The sequence below is a fragment of the Gobio gobio genome, assembly GCF_949357685.1.
Source record: "Gobio gobio genome assembly, chromosome: 19".
NCBI lineage: Eukaryota > Metazoa > Chordata > Actinopteri > Cypriniformes > Gobionidae > Gobio > Gobio gobio.
In genome coordinates this window covers 40,861,579-40,884,793 of record NC_137112.1, presented here as the reverse complement: position 1 = coordinate 40,884,793, position 23,215 = coordinate 40,861,579, and the positions used below count along the sequence as shown (strand labels likewise).

At 37.4% G+C, this 23,215-nt stretch overlaps 1 protein-coding gene across 1 annotated transcript in view; it reads left to right on the top strand.

Annotated features, from left to right (window-relative positions):
- Positions 1-5,374: 5,374 nt before the first annotated feature.
- col6a1 (collagen, type VI, alpha 1) overlaps positions 5,375-23,215 on the top strand; it is a 54,648-nt gene continuing 36,807 nt past the window's right edge. Inside the window, exons 1-15 of the mRNA XM_079844492.1 lie at positions 5,375-5,622; positions 6,964-7,093; positions 9,546-9,746; positions 9,840-9,999; positions 13,783-13,896; positions 14,972-14,992; positions 15,089-15,109; positions 15,196-15,240; positions 15,436-15,489; positions 17,854-17,898; positions 18,007-18,033; positions 18,176-18,202; positions 18,291-18,335; positions 21,918-21,971; positions 23,101-23,163. Of these exons, the coding sequence (XP_079700618.1) occupies positions 5,535-5,622; positions 6,964-7,093; positions 9,546-9,746; positions 9,840-9,999; positions 13,783-13,896; positions 14,972-14,992; positions 15,089-15,109; positions 15,196-15,240; positions 15,436-15,489; positions 17,854-17,898; positions 18,007-18,033; positions 18,176-18,202; positions 18,291-18,335; positions 21,918-21,971; positions 23,101-23,163 (1,095 nt within the window). The 5' untranslated portion in view covers positions 5,375-5,534. The remainder of the gene's footprint in view (positions 5,623-6,963; positions 7,094-9,545; positions 9,747-9,839; positions 10,000-13,782; positions 13,897-14,971; positions 14,993-15,088; positions 15,110-15,195; positions 15,241-15,435; positions 15,490-17,853; positions 17,899-18,006; positions 18,034-18,175; positions 18,203-18,290; positions 18,336-21,917; positions 21,972-23,100; positions 23,164-23,215) is intronic.

Sequence of the window (23,215 nt, the reverse complement as noted above, 5' to 3'; positions counted from 1 at the left end):
TTCCCTCTCAGTCTTAGGGTGCAAAATTATTTCTTCTTTCTTTCATGGAAGGAAAAAAAAAGAAAAGCGAATGAGATCAGTGGAAAAAGCTCGCTGAGCTCTGGCCAAACATTGGTCTCTTGTAATAGAATTTTCAAGCAGAAATGAATCCTTTCTTCAGGGGGAAAAACACACCCATTTCCCTTCAATTGCCACCAGGCAACTATTTTGATCCAAAACATAAACATCCCAATTCAAATTTTCACCCTCTATCTATCTAAAGCATCATGTATCATGATATTACCACATAGTACATTAGAGTAAACATAATTTATTACCATGGTACCACCACAGTATTTTTTGTGTGTAAAGAACCATGACTAGGTTTATCCAGGGACCACCCGGATCTCCCCCTCTGCGTCTCTGTGATGTTCCAGCTCATGCCGTGTTCATTACAGAGCGAAAAAGGAAAGAATATTCCTCTATTAGTGAACCATACTGCTTTTTTCCCCTCCTCTAATTTACGCAACACTGCTGGATGTACAATGAATGTAGTGTCTTCACTTTACAGTCACTCTTTCCCATCCAAAATGTAGCTGCTCTCACTTGGACTTTCTCAAGAGCAACTCGATGTTTTCTCATCCTCTCATGCTCATGCATGTATGCGAGTCTGTTGTTGTGTACGCCAAATTACTTATGATGTCGTTCTTCACTCAAGAGGTTGAAAAGTGTCATGTTGAATTTACTGCTAATGGGAGACATTAACCCAGACACAAAGCATCCTTCATTAACTCCATATTCACCGTCCCGAGTGAAATATTGTTCCATGTGATCCATGTCATCGTTCCAGAAACATGCATGACCACAAAGGTATAGATCATTATTCATCTCTATGGCATCAGTTGGTGTGTTGATTTACAGCAGCTTCATGTTTTGGGTCTCACACCAGAGGCTGTTTGACTGCATTAGGTCTGCAACCATTTTAGACTTTGAGGAGAACTCGTCCCACCCATGAATCAGATTAGTGGTCAATGAATATGTTTTTTAATGCTAATTGTTTAAGTATTACATGTGTAACCAGCCTTGCATTTTCAGCCCTCAAATGCTTGAAGACTTTATAGGAGAATCATTCTTTGTCTTTTTTAATATAATTATACCTTCAGTAAGGTTGACAGTTAAAGGGGTGATGAATTGAGAAATCAACTTTCCCTTGAGCTTTTGATATATAATAGGTCATGGTAATATAAGAATATCCTGTAAGTTTCAGAGCTGAAAACGTCCTTGTTTGTCAAAGAAAAGCTTTTATAGACACCAGGCCCAGCAAACAATCGATCTCAGAATGTGCCAGGCTATGACGTCAGAGTGTAGTGAAGCACCGCCTCAACAGAAGAAGAGCAACGCCTGATTCTGTAGCCCCGCCCACCGACTCGTGCCACTAATATAACACAGACCTACAAAGAGAGCTAAACCGGATGGAATTTCTAAACATAACACATAAGCTTCATTCAGATTCCAATATTATGAACGCGTGTGTGTACGGTTTGCACTTATATCCACCGATCGGGCAGGCCAAGTAATAAAAATATTACATTCCAATCAATCGCGGGTGGATGAGAGATTAATCATACTGTTTGTTTGATAAAGACGTTTTGCGAGCCCTGTGGGACGAATTATTCCGGTTGCCGTTTTCCCACATGCTTCAAAACAATCCCTCACGTTGTACTCGCGGGGAGCCGAAGCTCATTAAATATGCGAATCTTATCCAAATAGCCGTGGGCGTTTACTTCCAAGTCTTCAGTGCGGCACGCCCATAAAATCCGAAGAGAGCAGAAGAGAGCCTCAAAACCAGGGCAGAAAATAGCTAATTACTTATTCATTATGATGTTTTTGAATGTAAAAACCATGTGAACGTCATAAGTTGACCTCAGACAACAGTATAAGCCAGTTCATGACACCTTTAATGTTGATGTTTACTGTACAAAATTTACATAAAATATGATTGAAAATTTGGGGTATATAAGATATGATCTTTTTTGAAAGAAAGTCTCTTGTGGTCATCAAGGCATGCATTTATTTGATCAAAAATACAGTAAAAACAGTAATATTGTGAAATATTATTACAATTTAAAACAATGTTATTCTATTTTAATATACTTTAAAATATAAAGCTGAATTTTCATCATCATTACTCCAGTCTTCAGTGTCACGTGATCCGTCAGAAATCATTCTAATATGCTGATTTGCTGCTCAAGAAACATTTATTATTATCATCAATAAGGAATAAAAGTATTAATTTTTCATTTAAAGAAATCTGACTTCAAACTTTTGAACAGGTGTAGGCATATGTATTTGTAGCAGCACACAATTGGCCCCCATTTTGTATAGAATGATTGAATTGCACTAAATGCTGGCTTTCAGAAGTGAATACTCATGACTGTGATTTAGTCCTGGGATTAGTTTATGACTGTCCTAATTAAGAAGTGAGCCAATAGTGAGCAAAGCCATGTCTCGTGTTCTACACAGAAATCCGCACATAGGTGGCGCTGTTTCCCTTTCAAAGACAGAAATGTGCATGAGGGAGTGGCACGCTTTCATATGGTTCTCTTCTTTCTTTCTTTCTTTCTTTCTCTCTCGCCTCGTCATTTGGTCTACATGTAGACGAGATGCAGATGTGAAAAGAGATTCACCCTCCCCCCCTGGAAGAGAAAAGACAGTCAGATGTCTCGTTCATTCTCTCTCTCAAACTCTTCACCTCTCAGGTGACAGCTGTTTACCTCTCTCTCTCTCTCTCTCTCTCTCTCTCTCTCACTCACACACACACACTCTCTCACACACACACACACACACACACACACACACACACACACACACACACACACACACACACACACACACACACACACACACACACACACACACACACACACACACACACACACACACACACACACACACACACACACACACACACACACACACACACACACACACACACACACACACCCCTCCTGACAACCCAGTCCTTTGCTGCATGTCTCATTCTCTCCCTGAATATCATTCCCACAGTAAAACTCCACACAGAGCATCTTTCTGCTTCTGCCCAACCAAACCGCACTGCTCCATCATGTCACATGCACATTACAAAAAATGTTACCCATTTACAGTTTTTTTTATTCGCTTTGGTACTATTTTCACAAGTAAGGTGTACATTTTCAAAACTCTTGGTACAAAAATCCAAACTGCTCACACTTGTAACACAGCTAGTCATTCTTTCAAAACCTGATCTCATGCTTTCATTCAGTTGCACATATTTTCAGTCCACATAATCATTGTTTCAAACACACGATTATTATAATATGTGATGAGAACATTTGGTTTAATCACCAAAACACAACAATATTATCTTCTTTCAGTTTAGTACTTTAAACAATCAGTTTATCCAACAGCAAACAATGCAAGATCCATGTTTCAAATCTCCCTCGTTGCTGAATTATCTACAGTAACAGGCTACATATGCCTCATTAGAAAATACACTTACATTACCTAACTTATGTCATTGAACCCATGATGTTTGTAATAGTATTCAGTGTGTTGTCTGGTGTGATAAAGTTATGACACTGTCATGAGGTTCTGTGCTATATCAGAGTTTGCTGCCAATACATGTTCTCTCTGTATATGACTGAATCTACTGTAGTTGAGCTTTATAAGGGTTACAGTTACAGTAATGTGACAGTCTCTACCATGGTAATCGGTTTACAGTATCACATGGCATATACATACTGTAATGTAAAATGCTATATTTGATGCCATCTGTCTCCCTTCTTCTGATTTCTGATCAGTCTGATGTTACACCGTCATTGACTATTTCCACTCCCTTATACTCTATTCTGCTCTATTCACAAATTGCAAATATTTCTGTCCCACCTATCCCCCCCACATACACACACACTCCATAGACTCTCCATAGACATTATGATTTTTATACTGTACAAACTCTATATTCTCTCCCCTTACACTAAACCTACCTGTCACAGAAACATTTCTGCATTTAAAAAAAAAAAAATTTAAACTCATTCTGTATGATTTATAAGCTTGACCAAAAAATGTCCCTGCAAGGGATATTACTGTAGGATATTGCCATCTTTATGGGGACATTTTGTCCCCATAATGTAGAATTTACCACACACACCTTAAAATCTAAGATAAATCACGTATAATGTAAAAATAATTAATGTTATATGGTTATCCATTTCGGAAATTGCAAACAAATTAGAAACTATGTCTATATACTCAATATCTAATCTATTTGTGTACCAAATGATTGATTGATTAACCATTAAGGTCAGTTGGATTATATAATAGACAAATGTATTAAACTGAACAAGAAAAGATGCAAATCAAAAGTTTGATAGTAAGAGCTTTATGAAAGGCAGTTACTGTGAATGAAACATTTATAAAGATGAAACACTTCTGTTGTGTAGTGAAAAGGATACTTTGTGGTTTTGTGTATTGTATTCACACAATTGAAAATATGCTGAAATGTTTGAAAAAAGTGCCCTTTTGATGATCTGTTGTGATATTAGCACTATGAGTTTTGAAAATGTACACCTTGCTTTTGAAAATAGTACCAAAGCGACTAAAAAAAACTGTAGTTTCCAGAGTAACTAAACTTTCTGAAAAAAACGTTATTATTGCTGGAATAAAACTGGGCATTTGGCATCACTGAATAAATAAAAATGTAATACGAAATACATTTAAATAAATAAAATGACAAAAAGTCGAAAGCATTCTTTCACTAATTAAAGAAGATTCCAATTTAATGGAATTATAATTTAATGTTTTTTTTAAAAAAAGTAGGCTATAATAAGAAAAAGGTGATTTTTGGTCATTTTCATTATTATTAAAAAATATAATTACTAATATAAATATTTAATATAATTTATATTATATGATGACATGCATTTGTTTCATGGTGTTTCTGACTATTAGACAGTATTACAGCAGGCCTATAATATTATATCATGTAAAAATTGCTTGTTAAATGCATTAATGGAATAAATAAATGAATATAATGCAAATTTTGTTATAGGGGGCCATTTTAAGTGCATGTATTAAGCATGAAACGTTTACATTTAGTTAAAATGCCACTTTTGTGTTATATAGTGGTGGTTTCATACGCATCTTTAAAAGTCGTAAAACATTTGCATCGGGCAGAAACAGGGTTCATTGGACGCATTAAACATAATCATTTTCATCAGGTAAATGTCGATTATTAATATACGTATGTTTCAGGGCCTAACATCGCTGTATAGCAGCACAGATGGAGCACTGAAGTAGCCTACATGAGTGGACCGAACTGCTCCTCCTCCTCCTGTCTCCTGCTGTAAGGCGTTTCATTCTGCTGTGCGCTCTGAGCAGACGCGCCACCGTGCCACTGTCCGCTACTTCATCTCACCCGAACCTGTTTTCATATTTCATCTGCAATCATATCACTCCTGTTCTGCGTGTTCCTCAAAGTCAGTTTGCACGGTTAACGTGCAGTAAAATCAGGATCTATGGCGATTAATGGATATATATTGACCGCTCTGTGCGCACTTTGGGCAGGGATCTTCGCTCAGGATGCACAAATATCCTCCTTCAGAGGTAATTATAAATAGCCCATTTTTCGTCCTTGTATTGATTATTTATTATTTGCAATGAATGTTTTGCATGTTGGGGATTAGGCTACTACTGTCTCGTGTGCGTAAAAGTCGGTTATAAGAGAGATTTTGAAGCTACAAAACGCTGGACATACAATATACTCTGCTACCTTCTGAACGCATGTAACGTTTGCTCTTTTGTTATGATAAACATGGAAAAGTTATTAAAGTTTGTGTAGAGGTATTTCAACTGAAAGTAATCTAAATGGTATTGTGTACTAGGGAGTTATTCCTCATGGAAACATAGAAAGGTATTATTTGGGATGGGAGTATGCTATATTAAATTGTAGTATAGTGCAGTAATGAGTTACCGTATGCAATAGTAGTAATTTACAGAATTATTGACATTATTTTATCCCTTGCAAAATTATGATTCCATCCATCCAGAGATGCACGATGATGTTTGAGATGGGATGCTGCTTGTTTTACAGTATATGCAGGAGATTATTATGCTTTGATGCATGAAAAAAATCACCAAAATTATGCTTTTATATGAATGATAGTGAGTTATTCAGCAGATGCTTTGTTGACATGCAACTTGTGTTTTTGAATAAACTTTGTTCCTCTATGCATGAAAGGCCTTTTTAGGCCACATTTGTGGGTTCTTCGTATATAAACTGTGCTTAATTTGGTAAATACAGGATGAAATAATTATTTTAATATTCATCTGAAGAAAGTTAATCTAGCTGGACTGTCCCAAGGAGATGGATTTTAAAATATGAATATTTTCCTATGATTAGGTTAACATTTTACTATGGCATTGTTGCAGTTACACACAACATACATCTGGGTACATATATATACCTGTATACTGTACCTCAAATATACCATATTCAAATGACCTGTAATGTCACATGACTGGAGTATTTATGTCAGGTGATGCCAATTTCTCACATGTCCAAAATTGATGATGGAGCGTCAAGTTTATCATCCACCAATAGGGGGAGCTCATTATTTTTTAATGTGGTTGGATCCAAACTAACCATAATTATCACGATTAGGAAGTGGAGATTAAAGTGAGTAAACATTGAAAGTTTATGTATGATGTTACACCCACTATATAACAAAATGTTTTATGTTCTTTATTTGACCTCATAATGCATATAGCATAATGAACGTGATAATGCATTGCTACTGTTTACACAATTATTTTATTTTAAACTCACATTTAAGAATTTGATACTTTTCCTGAAGTCATGACTGTAAACTTGATAGTCGAGACCTGTAAAGCACTGATTTCTAAACCGCAGATGATTTTGTGATTTGTACTTCTGTCTTCCTGCAGATTGTCCTGTGGATTTGTTCTTTGTGTTGGACACATCTGAAAGTGTGGCCCTCAGAGCCAAACCTCCAGAGTTCTACATAAACCAGATCAAGGCCTTCACTAAGCTGTTCATCGATGAGCTGAAAAACCTGTACGCTATCTTTAAATGACATATTCTGGTCAATGTCTTGACCAAGATATTTGATAAATGTTTATCATATCTATCTTTTACCATTTTATCGTATCATATGTTTATCACATTTAAATGCTTTTAAAGTGGTCCTATTATCTGCAAAGTTACAAAGCGCAAATTCCATTTCAAAGGGCGAAATTCTTGCTTCCTGTTTTTTTCCTATTCTGTTTGAGTTGCGTTTGTAGTGTGTTGAAACTTGCGGTTATGGTAATCGGGGTTTGACATCTCGGAAACATGCTCTAAGTGGTTGACCAATCACAACACACTTGTCCAGCCAACCAATCAGAGCAAATTGCACTTTCTGGAAGGAGGGGCTTCATTGAGACATTAGGGGCCCTATTTTAATGATCTGAGTGCATGGTCTGAAGCGCATGGTGTAGGTGCACTTAGGGTGTGTCCAAATACACTTTTGCTAGTTTAACAACGGAAATAAACGGTCGCCATACCAGACGCATGGTCTAAAAGGGTTGTACCTAGTCTCTTAATGAGTCGTGGGTGTGTTTTGGGCGTAACGTGCAATAAACCAATCGGAGTCTCATCTTCCATTCCCTCAAAGCCAGTTGCTCTTGCACCATGGCAGATTCACTATTTACATGGCGGAAAGACTGAACGCTTCTCCAGAGAGAAATCCTTTTATTTTTAATATTTAAAAATGTTTGTGTGCTGCTGCAAATGTGTCTCTGTGTGTGTAATAAGCAGAGTGTACGCGCGTTGTGCACACGCCTATATGCGCACACAGAGGCAAACCAACATTGAGTGGGGGCCCCAGGTAAAATTAATCAATAAGGCCCTATTAAAAAAAAAAGTTAATATATCTTCGTTATCTAATTTTACAAAATACAAAAGTAGTCAAAACACATAACAAAACCAAAAAAAAAATCATATGGATTACATAACCAGAGAATATTTGTTTTCGATTTGAATTTGTTCGTTTAAAAGTAGACATTTCAAGCTTTCTATAGGCTAGATATATTTCTCATATATAAAGCGAGGCAAGAAGCCTGATACGCCTAGTTTCGGTTCATTTATGAGATGCGCTGCAGACTATGATGAAAGAAAGCGCGCGTCCTGTTTGCTTTCATTATTTGAACTATTTTGAACTATTTGTTGTTATTGTGAGTTTACACAAATGCAAATAAATGATTTATTACTCTTATCTGTATGACCATAAATTATGGAGTATTTTAAATTGTTTTCGCTGTCAGGAAAAAATGCCAGTGACCGCGCTGGCGCCTTCATGTCATGTAAGCGCGCTATACTTCAGCTTCTACACTCCACACAAACACTTGGATATAATAATAACGAATATTTATCTAGGTTAACATTAGAGCGAGCGGCCAAGCCAGATGGATAAGTTCTCTTCATGCTTAACAAATCAAATCATGCATTTTCTACAGTTTGAAGAAGGCGGTCGAGGCGAGGTGGCGAAAGCATTACCAGCGTAACGAGAGCGGGGGCCCCACTAAGGGGGATGCAGAGATGTCGCTGCATGTTTGTATTACCATTTCTAATTTCCAAAATGCTGGGCCCCAGGCAAGTGCCTGCCTTGCCTGCCTTATTGCGATGCCTACTACAAAAAATACTGCACTATTGACTTTAGACCAGGTTTTTGTCGGTCAATGGTGCAGTCGTTTTCAGTTGTCTCAAAATAGCAACACGCCAACAATGCGCCTGAACACACCTCGTTTTCAGACCAGCACACCCATGGGTGAACAGATGAGCGTGAGTGCATTTGCTATTTAAACAACATTGTGCTGGACTTGAAAATGATAACTGCGTTGGGCGGAAACTAGCCAAAAACACTCGCCTGGCGTCGCATTGCGCTGGGTGTATGATAGGGCCCTTGGTGTGTTTGACTTGCACAGACTGATTGGTGTATGACATTAAAGTACAACAGAGAGCGATTCAAACTATACAGAGCTTTCTGCTCTCTACTCGCTCTCGCTGTACTTTAATGTCATACACCAATCGGTCTGCACAGCACCTCTTTAAGTCGAACACACCTAATATCTCTATGAAGCCCCTCCTTCTGAAAAGCCTGATGTGCTCTGATTGGTTGGCTGCAAAACTGTATGTGTGAATTTTTTTTTTTTTTTTTTAGAATTCAAGCATGAAAATCTATTCTAGTAGACCCCAAAAACAAGACTTTTTAAAAAGGGCGTAATAGGTTCCCATTAAAGGCGGACAGTGTATGCCAGGCCTAGAAAAATCAGATTTATGTTACACGTGAGATGAGCCATCTATGATGTCTGCCATATTGAGATCACATGACCAGGTCAAATTATATTATTTACTTTTTTGCAAGTGCAATTGCATCGATAACGGAATAACGGCACCTTTAACAATAAGTTTACATACATTTCTACTTTAATGCTTTGCTACAAATGTAATTTGATTGTGTTTTTGACAGGCGACAGCCTTGTGATCGTGATGTGACGTGGAACTCAGGAGCGCTGCACTACAGTGACGACATCGAGCTGGTGATGGAATTAGTTGACCTGAACACAAGACGCAACGACCTGAAGGAAGCCATAGAAACAATCAAATATATAGGCAAAGGAACATACACCGACTGTGCCATCAAGGAGGGTATTGCTGAGCTGCTCCGAGCGTATGTTCATTTTGGCATTATTTGAAACTGCATATACATTTTAAAATACATACATACATACATACATACATACATGCATACATCTGCTTGCAGGGGCTCCCATTATCATGAGAATAAGTACATTGTGGTGATCACGGATGGTCACCCTGTGACCGGCTACAAGGAGCCATGTGGTGGGATCCAGGAGGCTGCCAATGAAGCACGACAACATGCCATCAAAGTGTTCGCTGTGGCCATCTCGCCTGACCAGGAGGTACTGTACACAAAAGAAATGCTACTTTACACTACTTAGCATTACGTTTCCTGACATGCATATAATTGATGCTTACAAACTTAAGTAGATAACCTATGACTGTACTTCAAGAGCAGTTTTGCATGAAAAGTAAACTCATCCTCCAAACTGCCTGACGTACTGTGTGATTGGCTGGCTTTACAATTTCAGAGAATGAATGTGCACTTCACATAAACATAAAACATTTTATTACATATAAAAAAAGGTTGCATTTAATTAATAGTTTTTACAATAAGTGCGTAGACTACCATTTTTGCCAAAGTTTACAAGGTGCATGCCATTTAATGTTTGAAAGATATTGGTTACACTTAATTTAGATTTTTTGATAGTCCACTTTAGACATTCTACTAACCTTGCAACTACACTAGAAAAATGCTTTTTTTTACTTAAAGGGCTAGTTCACCCAAAAATGAAAATAATGTCATTTATTACTCACCCTCATGCCGTTCCACACCCGTAAGACTTCAGTTCATCTTCGGAACACAAATTAAGATATTTTTGTTGAAATCCAATGGTTCAGTGAGGCCTGCATAGCCAGCAATGACATTTCCTCTCTCAAGATCCATTAATGTACTAAAAACACATTTTAATCAGTTCATGTGAATAGAGTGGTTCAATATTAATATTATAAAGCGACGAGAATATTTTTGGTGCGCCAAAAAAACTAAATAATGACTCATATAGTGATGGCCGATTTCAAAAACACTGCTTCATGAAGCTTTGGAGCGTTATGAATCAGTGTATCGAATCAGCAGCTCGGAGCACCAAAGTCACGTGATTTCAGCAGTTTGACACGCGATCCGAATCATGATTCAACCAACACGCTGATTCATAATGCTTCAAAGCTTCATGAAGCATATGTTTTTAGTACATTAATGGATCTTGAGAGAGGAAATGTCATTGCTGGCTATGCAAGCCTCACTGAGCCTTCGGATTTCAACAAAAATATCTTCATTTGTGTTCCCAAGATGAACGGCGATCTTACAGGTGTGGAACGGCATGAGGATGAGTAATAAATTACATTATTTTCATTTTTGGGTGAACTAACCTAGCCTGGCGTGGCCATACTCAATTCTAGTCAGAATTTGAGTCTGGTACCGCTTTGATTATGGGGCGTGTTTCAACCGAGCCAGGAAAGACCTCAATTGGATAGACCCACAACCAATCAGAGCAACGGAGCGACGCGTAACGTTAGTTGTCAAATGTCAACAGAACTCAACTGCACTGTTACCAAGTCCGTGTTTTTCTCCATGTCCGCGGGTTGAAGCGACCCCAATTATGTGATTATATAAACCCAGGAATGCGGATTTTAGCAGGCAACCTAGCCAAAATAACATATTTTGCCAACCAAACGTTTTGAGTAGCAATTGTGCGCGACATTGCAAAAACACTTGGAAACCCTGTCTGCACGCACGCATGATTAAGTAACGTTACAAGAAAAACATGAGTGTAAACGATCTTTGGCAGTAATAAAATAATTTAAGGATACACAGAGTACTTACCAACACGATCATCGTTTCTGAGAGAAATAGTGAAGGTGAACGCATATACGAACAAGTTCTCCGTTTAGGATAAGAGCAAATTCAACCCAAGAGCCTTCGATGACGTGGATGATTACGTTACTGTTGATCATCTGTCCATCATCGTCTAAAGCCCGCCCTGACAATTTCATTGGTCCGAACAGTTTCTGTTCGGGCATACTTCCTTCTCTATGGAGCGAGTCCAGACCGAATTGCCCGAGCAAAACATTTTGTGGGCGGGGCTAAATTCGGCTGGCATCCAGGCTAGAACTAACCCTTTAAGATATTTTTTTTTAAAATTAAAAATAAAATTAAGTGAGTTTTTGCTCAAAACGAGCCAATCAGTTTAGAAAACAATCTTGTTTCCGTTTTGCATTAAAGGGATAGTTCACCCAAAAATGAAAACTTTACTACCCTGAAGTTATCCTAGGTGTATATGACATTCTTCTTTCAGACGAATAAAATCTGAGTTATATTACAAAAGTCCAGGCTAATCCAAGCATTAGAATTGGATTCATAGTTGCTCTGTTTTTGAAGTCCATAAAAAGTGCTTCTGCCCATTAAATAACATGCTCCACGCGGCTCTGGGGTGTTAATAAAGGCCTTCTGAAGCGAATCGATGCGTTTGTGTAAGATTTACTTTATCAAGTAAACTTTCGACCGACCGCCTTCCCTGTTCAATTTATGGAAAAATTGTTGAAAGTTCCCCTGCCGATCGAAAGACTAACGCGACCAGATATGCTCGTCATGACGTCACGTACACATCTTGAGTTTCACTTTCAACATTCAACACTTTTCCATGGAATGCGGTCCGTCGAAAGTTTACTTGATAAAGTTATAAATATGAATATTTTTCTTACACAAATCCGTTGATTCGCTTTAGAAGGCTTTTATTAACACCCCGGAGCCGCGTGGAGCAGTTATTTGACGGACAGATGCACTTTTTATGGACTTCAAAAACAGAGCAACTATGAATCATTGTTCTAATGCTTGGATTAGCCTGGACTTTTGTAATATAACTCTGATTTTATTCGTCTGAAAGAAGAATGTCCTATACACCTAGGATGACTTGGGCGTGAGTAAATTATGGGCTAATTTTAATTTTTGGGTGAACTAACCCTTTAAGATACTTTTTCTTACCCCACTGGCAGATAATTTTACTTATTTTAAAGCTATAGTTCACCCAAAAATTAAAAAAAATTACCCCATAATTTACTCACCCTCAAGCCATCCTTGGTGAATCTTCTTTCAGATGAATACAATCTGAATGTATTACAAATTATCCTGGCTAATCCAAGCATTATAATGGCAGGCCAAAAATGTAAGCCCAAAAAAGTGCATCTATCCATTATAAAAATAATCCACACGGCTCGAATACGGAAGGTGGTCAGCCGGAAGATAGATATTTTACTTTAACAGAAAAATGTTTCTGACAAAAACCCATCGATTCACTTTTTTATAATGAATGGATACACTTTTTAGGCTTCAGATTTTGGGCTTCCATTCATGGTAGAGCCAGGAAATTTTTTAATATAACTTTTAATAGATTGTGTTCGTCTGAAAAAGAATGTCATATACACCTAGGATGGCTTGAGAGTGAGTAAATCATGGGCTAATTTTCAATTTTGGGTGAACTATCCCTTTAAGCAACGATTTTCCAGAACACAAGGTATAATATATTATGCCATTTTACTCATCTATTAAATGCATCTTGATTTTAGAATTTTTTGATATTTGGACTGGAAACAAGACAAAAATACTAAGTAAGAAAAGCGTTTTTTTTGCAGTGTTCTCAACTAACTCTTATTAGCAGATTGCTAGGTTAGGAGGATAATTGACATATACTTGCAAAGTTACTTATAGTCAGTAGAAAGTCTGTTGGGGGACTAAAAGAAAGTGTTAGCGGATATTATATAGACAGACTACTAATACTTCTAATGACTGGTAGTTGCAATGTTACTTATAGTTAGCAGAATGTTACCAAGATTTTTATTTGAAATATTTGAGTAAAAGCAAGTAAACAATATAAAAACCGCCATTCATATATCTTCTTCCTGTGTAAGTGGGCGGCAATAATAAGCAACAATGTGTAGTAGACTTTATGCCGATGGTCAAAAGTCTGGCCACACAAGACTTACACAAAAAGTCATGCTTTTTGTGAGAAAGCCGATGTATTTTGGACAAGCCATAATGTTTCCTTTTCTTTCAACTGTCTTCTTCCCAGGACACCAGACTGTCTGTCATTGCCACAGATCTGAACTACAGACAGAACTTCACCGCTGCAGACAACACCCGCTCCACACAACTGAGCACTATACACTCCATCATCCACATGATTGTGAGTGTCGTGACACAAACTCACCACAACAAGGATGTTTATGTGGTTTTCCTGTGGATTCATGAGTCAGACTGACCCAAACACATACAGAATTGATTTGCCTAAAGAAAAGAATTAAGAAACTACTTAAAACTGCATGATCAAATATTTATTTGAGAAAAAATTACATTGGCATAGATCTGTGTGTACATTGTGTACCTTGAGCTATATACAGTATACTGTTCAATGTTTGGGGTCATTCATTTTTTGTACATTTTTTAATTAATATATTTACTTCGCAAAGTTGCATTAAATTGATTAAAATTGACAGTAAAGACATTTATAATGTTACAAAATATTTCCATTTCAATTGAATGCTGTTGTTTTGAACTTTCTATTGAACAAAGAAACAATATTACAGATTTTTTTTCTGTATTTTTGATATACTTCTTTCAAAAACATAACATTTTTTACTGACCCACAGCGTTTTAACAGTCGTGTAGGCCCCACTTTATATTAGATGGCCTTAACTACTATTTACTTACATAAAAAAAAATAAGTACAATGTACTTATTGTGTTCATATTGTATTGCAAAACACTTTTGCTGATATTGAGGTGGGATATGGGTAAAGTTAGGGGCAGGTGTGGTGGTATGGGTAAGTTTAAGGTGTAAGAAGTGTCAACAGTGTAATTATAAATGTAACTACAGAAATTAATTACAGATGTAATTGCATGCAGGTATTTAAAAAAAATAGTACAAGTACAATGTAAAAACATGTACACAATACGTGCATCGTATCAAATGAATAATTAAAATGTTAGTACACAGTAGTTTAGGCCACCTAATATAAAGTGGGTCCATAGTTTATAATGCTAAAATCAATTCTAATGTATAGGCTCAATGCATTTATTTAATAATACAGCTTTTTTTAAACACATGAGCTCAGCACAGAGGGAATTCCAACCCACTGAACTTCCTTTATCTGTGTGCCATCAATAATGGCAGCCATTGAAAGCAAAACATCGGCTCATGCCAATTGTGTGTGTAGATTTGTCTAATGTGGTCCTCTCCCTCTTTTTTTCTTTTCATTCTAGACAAATGAAACAAAGGATGTGGTATGTTGCTTTCCCATAGCTTTTGCACATTTATATACCATACTTTTTTTTGTGTACATTACAAAATTAATTTTGTTTTATAAATTTTTCCTTCAGTGCTGCTCCTTTGACTGCAACGTAAGTGATATTACTTGTCTAACCCATTTTAACAGATCGGTATGGATATTTTCTGTTTCTAACTGTTTCATGCAATATTTTCACAGGCCCCTGGAGGCCCTCCGGGACCCCCTGGAGAGCTAGGACAAAGAGTGAGTATTAATAAAATAGATTTTTATGTCTTTATGTTGCCTCCATCCATCCACAAATATTCATCTTTAATGTTCATGTTTAATTCACTCTCAGCATGCACAGAGGTCTGTGTAGTGTTGTCTGAAATATCGATTTTTTTCAATACATATCGATACTGACATATCTGAAACGCCTAACCTTTCCTTTTCCTGCAGGGCGAGACTGGAAGACCAGGCATGCCAGGAGAGAAAGGAGATGTTGGCTCTCCGGTAAGCATCTGCTATCTGCTATTGCAAGATAAATGCCCATTTAGAAGTGATAGTGGTTGTTTGTAGGCGTACATTTTATTACACTTTATTGTACTTTATATATTTAAGTTCACTTTATTGTCATTCTGCTATATGTAAAGACATACAAAAGAACTAAATATCATGCTTAACAAAATCATATTATTACACAGGGCTTGACATTAACGCCTATACTAGCCACTTTGGCTGATTTAATTTTATATATAATATATACATTTTTCAATTGTAGTCTTTTAAAAAGGCATCTGAAATAATAGACTAAGTGCAATGTAGCGCTGTCAAAAATATACATTTTTCACCTGAAACACACAATACACAATACCAGCTGCACTTTTCTCATCTCTCCGACAGCGAGTTGACACACAAACCATCTCCCTTCACTCACTCGTTTCATTTGCTCAGGATGAATATTGTTGGTGTTAAACCCTTCGGCATGGGTTTGCACTTTGCACTTTTTCGTATAATTTACTCGTTCCCGCAGATTTTGTATAGCCTCCTCTCAGTACTAAATTGAGTTATTTTTTGCTGCTTATTACGCTTAAACAGTCAGATACACACAAAATAATGACAAAAGGCTGGTCTTGGTGAGATATGTTTTAAGTCAACGTAAACAGCTGAGAAAGAAAACAGTATAATGGCTCCGTGCATCAGGTCTTAAAGTGACAGCAGTCAATATACCTGCTGCTAATTATGAGATAATATCTGCTGACAATGCGCAAATTACAGAACAGACGCAACCATGTCAAGCCCAAAATGGGTTCAGACATGCTTTTTTTCAACGTTAAATATTGGCACAAATTCCAGTAAATTGAATTACCAAATCATGTTGCATAATTCATTTGAATACTCTCCTCCCATAAATTCTACGTCTGAAAGGGAAACTCCTACATATGCAATAAATAACTGTCAACGCCTTTTCAGCGCTCATTTTTCACTGCTTGTCTTTAGTAAATCCTCACAGTAGTTTTTTAGCGCCAAAGGAGGGTTTGTGTTTGCGCAAGCTGTTAGTAAATCTGGCCTTGTATGTGCGGTCACGTTAGCAAAATGTTGCTGCCAAAAAGGTAGCGATGTATGAAGCACAGCTCACACTTTCTGTTAAAGGGGTCCTATTATGCCCCTTTTTACAAGATGTAAAATATGTCTCTGATGTCACCAGAGTGTGTGTGTGAAGCTTTACCTTTTAAAATAACCCACAGATCATGTTAAAATGTTAACTTTTTGAGGGTGAGCAAAAGTGTGCCATTTTTGTGTGTGTCCCTTTAAATGCAAATGAGCTGCTGCCCCCGAACCCCCTTTCTAGAAGAGGGCGGAGCTTCAAGAGCTTGTGTTAGCAGCTCCGATTACCTCAGGCAGACACACACTGAAAATGTCAAAACTGTTCGGACAATGACGGAGAGACTCCATGAAGTGAAGTGACAACATATAGAATGCAACAGGACGTTTCTGAATGGTTAGTGGATGTGTACTGATGTGGAGTTAACTATCTTCAAGTCATTGATTAGCATATTCTCTCATGACAGAATCTGTGTGACCAACTTTAACCCCTTTGTGAAATCTTCATGGGGGAAATCTTTCGCCCTCACACAAAATTTCTGACCATGCTATTGAAATGACTGGATTCCGCCCGTGTAATTTCGTTTAAGAACAGTAAATGTGGCCGCACCTTATGTCAAAATATACAGCTGTCAGGTAAAAAGTCAATCGTACATGCCTATTAACATGCCGATTAATACTTTTCACATGACCATGAGATCATTGTGTCCAATAAATGTTCCATGTGTCTCCGGATTTCTTTGTTGAGAATCCAATCAAAGCAAAACCCTCAACTGACCCCGAGGTCCAGCGTCTTTCATCTTTTGCAGCTGTTACAATTTCAATGACCTTTCAAAATTCGTTTTTTTCTCTGAACTTCCTGTCTGCCACATTTTTCTTCACAGTTTTTCTATGTTTGTAAGGATGTTTTCAGATGTTTGGCCCTCATAAGTATCATAAAACAAGCACACACACACTGGGAAACATCCAGCTATTAAACAGCATATGGTGACCAGCTATTCTATTATTTTACAGTGAATGTTGATTGTGTAGACTAAACAGCATACAGTATAAGCCCCTGTAGGAATTCTTTCTAGAAGATACTATCTTAAGACTTTATCCCACCTTCATCCTTGTTTATTCTCACTTCAGGTCTGTTAATATTGTCACTAGGAGTTCAGAGGGGTCGAGGGGGCATCCACATGTCTCTGTATTAGTTATTTATACCACAACCACATTGCAAAACTCGTTTTGGCATTCTCTGATGTTTCTTTCTGCTACTTCTCCTATTAGGGAAATGCTGGTGATCCCGGTCCAGTCGGTTACCAAGGAATGAAGGTCTGTCTTCCGCTCTCTCTCACAAATATTTATATTCTGTTTACATTACAGTTGATTTGTGCACTCTTGCTGCAATGATAATCTATACTTTTTTCCCTTTCCTTCCAGGGAGACCAAGGAATAAGAGGTGATAAGGTAAAAGAGACAGAGCTTCCTTGCTGATTCGATGGAAATTTGTATTAAAAGCAAATTCCAACAGTCTGCAGTCGATTATTTTATCTCATAATTCATTCTAGAACTGCCAAACGTCACTAATACACTCTTGTTTTATCTGCAGGGAGAGAGAGGTCATAAAGGCTTCAAGGTGAGCTTATTTTTGTTCTCTTTAATTATGTAGTCTTGCCAATCAGAAGTTGTATATCATGCTGAATTGAATCCCAATCCTCTTTTAGGGAGACAAAGGTTACAATGGTCTTGATGGCATCGACGGACGTAAGGTAAGTGCCCATGTCCATATGTGACACACATCATACTTTTAAAGGGGAAATTCTTCATTGTGTACCTTTGGAACACAAAAGGAGAACATTTTCATTTTCATTCTGTTGAGTTGAGTTTAGAACCGTCAACACTCTAAAAAAGCGACTTAAAAACACTATAAAAGTGGCCTATACACTTTTAAGAATAAAGATGACAAAATATTTCATAGTGATGCTAAAGAACCCCAAAGAACCTTTCTTTTAACAGTTCCTAAAAGACATTCTTTTTTCTTAGTGTGAAGAAAATTTCAATAATCTGAAGAAACTTCCCCCACTATAAATTATGTTTTATTAACAAGTTTCGGGAGGAGTACGTTCAGATAATTGACATAAGTTGAGAGCACTCAGCTAATCAACAATAAGAGGTATATATATATATATATATATGCAGCAGTCCTACCTCCGTTCGTTGACAGTCTATCAGCATCCCTCCACCACCCCTTCTCCACACTTTTAGTTCTAACCACTTACATACAAGGCAGGGGTACAAGGCAGGGGTTCGGGCCAAATTCTAAGCTCAAAGTCACCTCCCCGGACAGCACGTCAAATACGCATTTAAATTTACTCTCCATAAATTATATGTAAGTGTGAACTTGTGAAATAACCTTTTGTGCAATGGAAAGGTTTGTAAGGTTCTTCATGGAAACATCAGTGGCAATAAGGAAACTTAAGAATGTATGACTACATTTTAAATTCCTAATTCCTATCCACCATAGTTTTCAAATCTCTTTTGTTATTTGTGTTCATGTACATTCACTCTGCAGGTCTGACGCCAGTGGCGATCATGTCACTAACTACGTTTACATGGACACCTTTTGTTTCAATCAGAATGCAATCATTCCAATTGATGAATCCGAACATACTGTTTACACGAAAGCTAAATAAAGTGATATCATGTGAGCGTTTATGTCACAAGCTTCAAATCGGAATTGATCTTATGATCTTATGAGTTTCCTGCTGTTGGCACATACTACTCATCCCCCTACCACTGCGTCTTTTCTTTGTGTTAAAAAACAGACGTTATGTTTATCTATTTCGGATCCTTATAAGGAGACGACGAGCACATGATGAAGCTTTGTGTCGTGCTGCTAATCAAGCAGTAAAAACGCACCTTTCTGCACCCAAAACAATTTGGCTGTGTATGAGAGTCCAAAGCGAGACATGGGACACCCTTGTCTTGCACTGCTTTACACACGATGGGCCCTATTTTAACGATCTGAGCGCATGGTCTGAAGCGCACGGCGCAGGTGCAATTAGGGTGTGTCCAAATCCACTTTTGCTAGTTTAACGACAGAAAAAATGGTCGACAAGTCAGGCGCATTGTCCAAAAGGGTTGTACCTAGTCTCTTAATGAGTCATGGGTGTGTTTTGGGTGTAACGTGCAATTAACCAATCAGAGTCTCATCTCCCATTCCCTTTAAAAGCCAGTTGCTCTTGCACCATGGTGGATTCGCTATTTACATGCGCTATTGACTTTAGACCAAGTTTTTTGTTGGTCAGTGGTGCAGCAGTGGTTTTCATTTGCCTCAAAATAGCAACGCGCCAACAATGCGCCTGAACACACCTCATTTTCAGACCAGCACACCCATGGGTGAACAGAGTACATTCGCTATTAAACAACGTGGCGCTGGACGTGATAATGACTAGGCTGAAACTAGCAAAAAACACTTGCATCGCGTCTGGTGTCGCATTGTGCCGTGTGTATGATAGGGCCCATGAGTGGAAGAAGAATAGATTGACACGATAGTCATTTATAACACTATATTTAACAACAACAGCTTGTTCTGTGTGTCATACGTCATTACGGCATTTCTACATCGTTGTACAATGTTCCAGTTTTCAATCCGATTAATTGTTTACCTATTAACCTATTGAACAGATTATAAAAAGTTTAAACCACCCCTTACAATCCGAATGAAATTTCAATTTGACCAAATCATTCCGATTGAAGTGTTTACATGTGACCTTTTTATTCTGACTGTGCTATTAGTCCAATTACAATCTTATTTTTAGGGTCTATGTAAACGCAGCTACTGATGTCAAACATTTTTAGGGATTTTTAGAAAATAAACCTTCACACTTTCTGTCCTTCAAACAAAGCTATCATATGACTGTTAGAAGACTTAGTGCACATCTTTTATTTCATCTTAAGTCAATGCCACGTCTAAATTCACTGTCACTGTGTTTCCCTCCACCGATTTTTATGCACCTTTTGGGATATCGCATAAAAAAAACGCTGGATGGAAATGCCAAGATTTGCATACATTTTAAAAATGTGCATTTAAAAAAGCATGCGCCCAACTGAGTCTGATATATTTTTTTATCTGATTATGAAAACATGCGCATAAACTACAATGGAAACACATTTACCAAATAAATACCTTAATTCCGCATAAAAAAAGACATGACTTTGCGATGGGGCAGCATAACTGGTGTGGGATGACCTAACTAGCGGACCGAACTCGTTGCACAGCATCTGAAATGCTGTTTTGGTCATTCTGAAATGCCTGAGCAAAGTGGTTCGGTGTAATTCCCTTCCAGAAGTCTTACACGACTGCGTTCCCAAACAGCAGCATCTGCCTCAAAAACGAAGTTAACATGACTGTGTTTATTGCGTTTCGTCTGCTCGCTCTGTGTAATATTATAGACCTATATTATATACGGTGTCTTCTCCTACTGCATCAATTTTCATTTTTCATAGTGATATTTATCACCAATTTATCAGGAAGCGACGATTTTGTTCTCTTCGATTCACTGGATGGAAACAGTGTTTTATTCGCAAATGTTTTATGCAATATTCCAATTTTGTCCATAAGTTTGTATGGAAACAGCTACTGTGCAGAAAAGAGCAGCGTGAATGTTCTGCAAAATATCTCCTTTTGTGTTCCACAAAAGTATTAAAGTTAAACGTGAAATATTCCTATGGTAACTGCCTATAAAAATGTGTTTTTAATACACTGCTTTTAGATTTGACATTCTTTTTCTCTTATCTTCCTGTGCCGCTTTCTCTGGCATCCTATGTCAGATTTCAGGTTAACAGTATGTGAAAAAAAAGATACAGAAAACATCGCATGGCTATCTGTCTGACACTTTATTCCATTGCTGCTTTTTGTCTCTTTTTAAGTGTCTTGCCTTTGGGCAAAAAGCCTAGTCTTGTGTCTCTGACCCTTGACTTCGCTTTGTCTTCCTCCTTTGGTTGTTTTTCTCCTCAATTAGTTCTCGACATGTACTTTAACTCTTCTCAGAGCATTTTCCACTCAACAAATCACAGTCTTCTGTCTTTATTCCTCCATCTGCACATGATACATCTCAACTCGCAGTAAAACGTCATGATGTGATGTGATTTACAACACCTGTCTCTTTTGTTATTTTCAGTCTCTGTAATGCATGCAGTCTTGTTTTGAAGTATCTTTTCCCTCTGTATTACTTCACTGTTTCTTAGTGTGATGTCACCCTCGAGATAATTAAATGCAGTTCAAGGTGTTTGACTCCCACCATGAAGAACAGTGTTTATGTTTTGAGTGTTTGTATTATATTTCATAGGGTGAGCCAGGATATTCTGGCCTTCCGGGCTGCAAAGGGTCACCGGGGCCAGATGTAAGTATAACTGCTGTCTCTCAAAATGATGTCAAGCAATGGTTAACACACCACATTTACTTATGACTTTATTATATTACATAAAAAATGATCTGTATAGAGGAAAGTCTGGTGAAGGATGTTCTGCTTTTGTAAATCTTATTCAAATCATTTCTTGGAGTTGCCAAAAAATCTCATTCTAAGTTAAAGGAAATTTGTTTTATTTACAGTAAAAAATATATAAAAATCTTTAAAATGATAATAAAAAACCTATTGTGTAGGTTACATTAGGTTTATTATTTAAACAATTACAAATGGTATGAGAATAATACTCTTGCAATTAAAATGCTCTTGTTTAGTAATAGTAATTAAGAAAATATTTTATTTTAGCAAAGCGACGTACAATCTGTTTTATCTCCCTTTTTTGCATTAGTGTCACATTTGTTGATGGCAATATGCATATGGAGATTATATGTAGATGAGGACATGCATAATAAAAACACACATTGTAAGCGCCATATATGGTTATTTTGGCAAGGACAAAGGGTGGGGATTTACACTTGCACATGAACTTGAAATCCTCTATGCCAGCTTTGTTTTACTTGAGACTGTTAAGTGTTTACAGGGGTTTTGCATATTTATGGACTCCCATAACTGTATATCAGCTGAAGGCATGAATTGTGTGCATGTTTGCATGTTCCCATCATATTACTTTGATCCAGATACATTTGAGCTTCTGTTGATCTAGATTCATTTGAGATCGTCCCAAGTTATAGATCCAAATGTTTAGATATCAGAATCTAATTGGATGAGAAGATGGATATCATTCTCCTATAAAACATCACCTCAATAGGACTGCAGATGTTCCCGCCCCTTTGAGCTATGTTCATTGACTGTGTGTGACTTCATGTCAATCAGTTTTATGAGCAGATGTTTCCACTCCAGCCTGCATCTGGAGACCAGGACAAGGGGATGTTTGCCTCTTTAGCAGCCAAACATTTACCAAATTTGATATCCAAGCTGAATTCGCAAGAGTGTTTGTACTTTGTTTACATTCTGTAGTAAAGAGTATACTAAACGAAAAGTAGGATATATGGTTGTATGTTCTTCTTCTTCATTCATAAGTAAACCTTTTTATTTTATATTGTAGGGCTTGCAAGGAGAACCAGGTCCTAAAGGAGACCCCGGCCAATATGGAACCAAAGGAGAAAGAGTAAGGGATGAAAATGAGTCATAAAATGTTGATTCAAAATTTAGAGCATGAA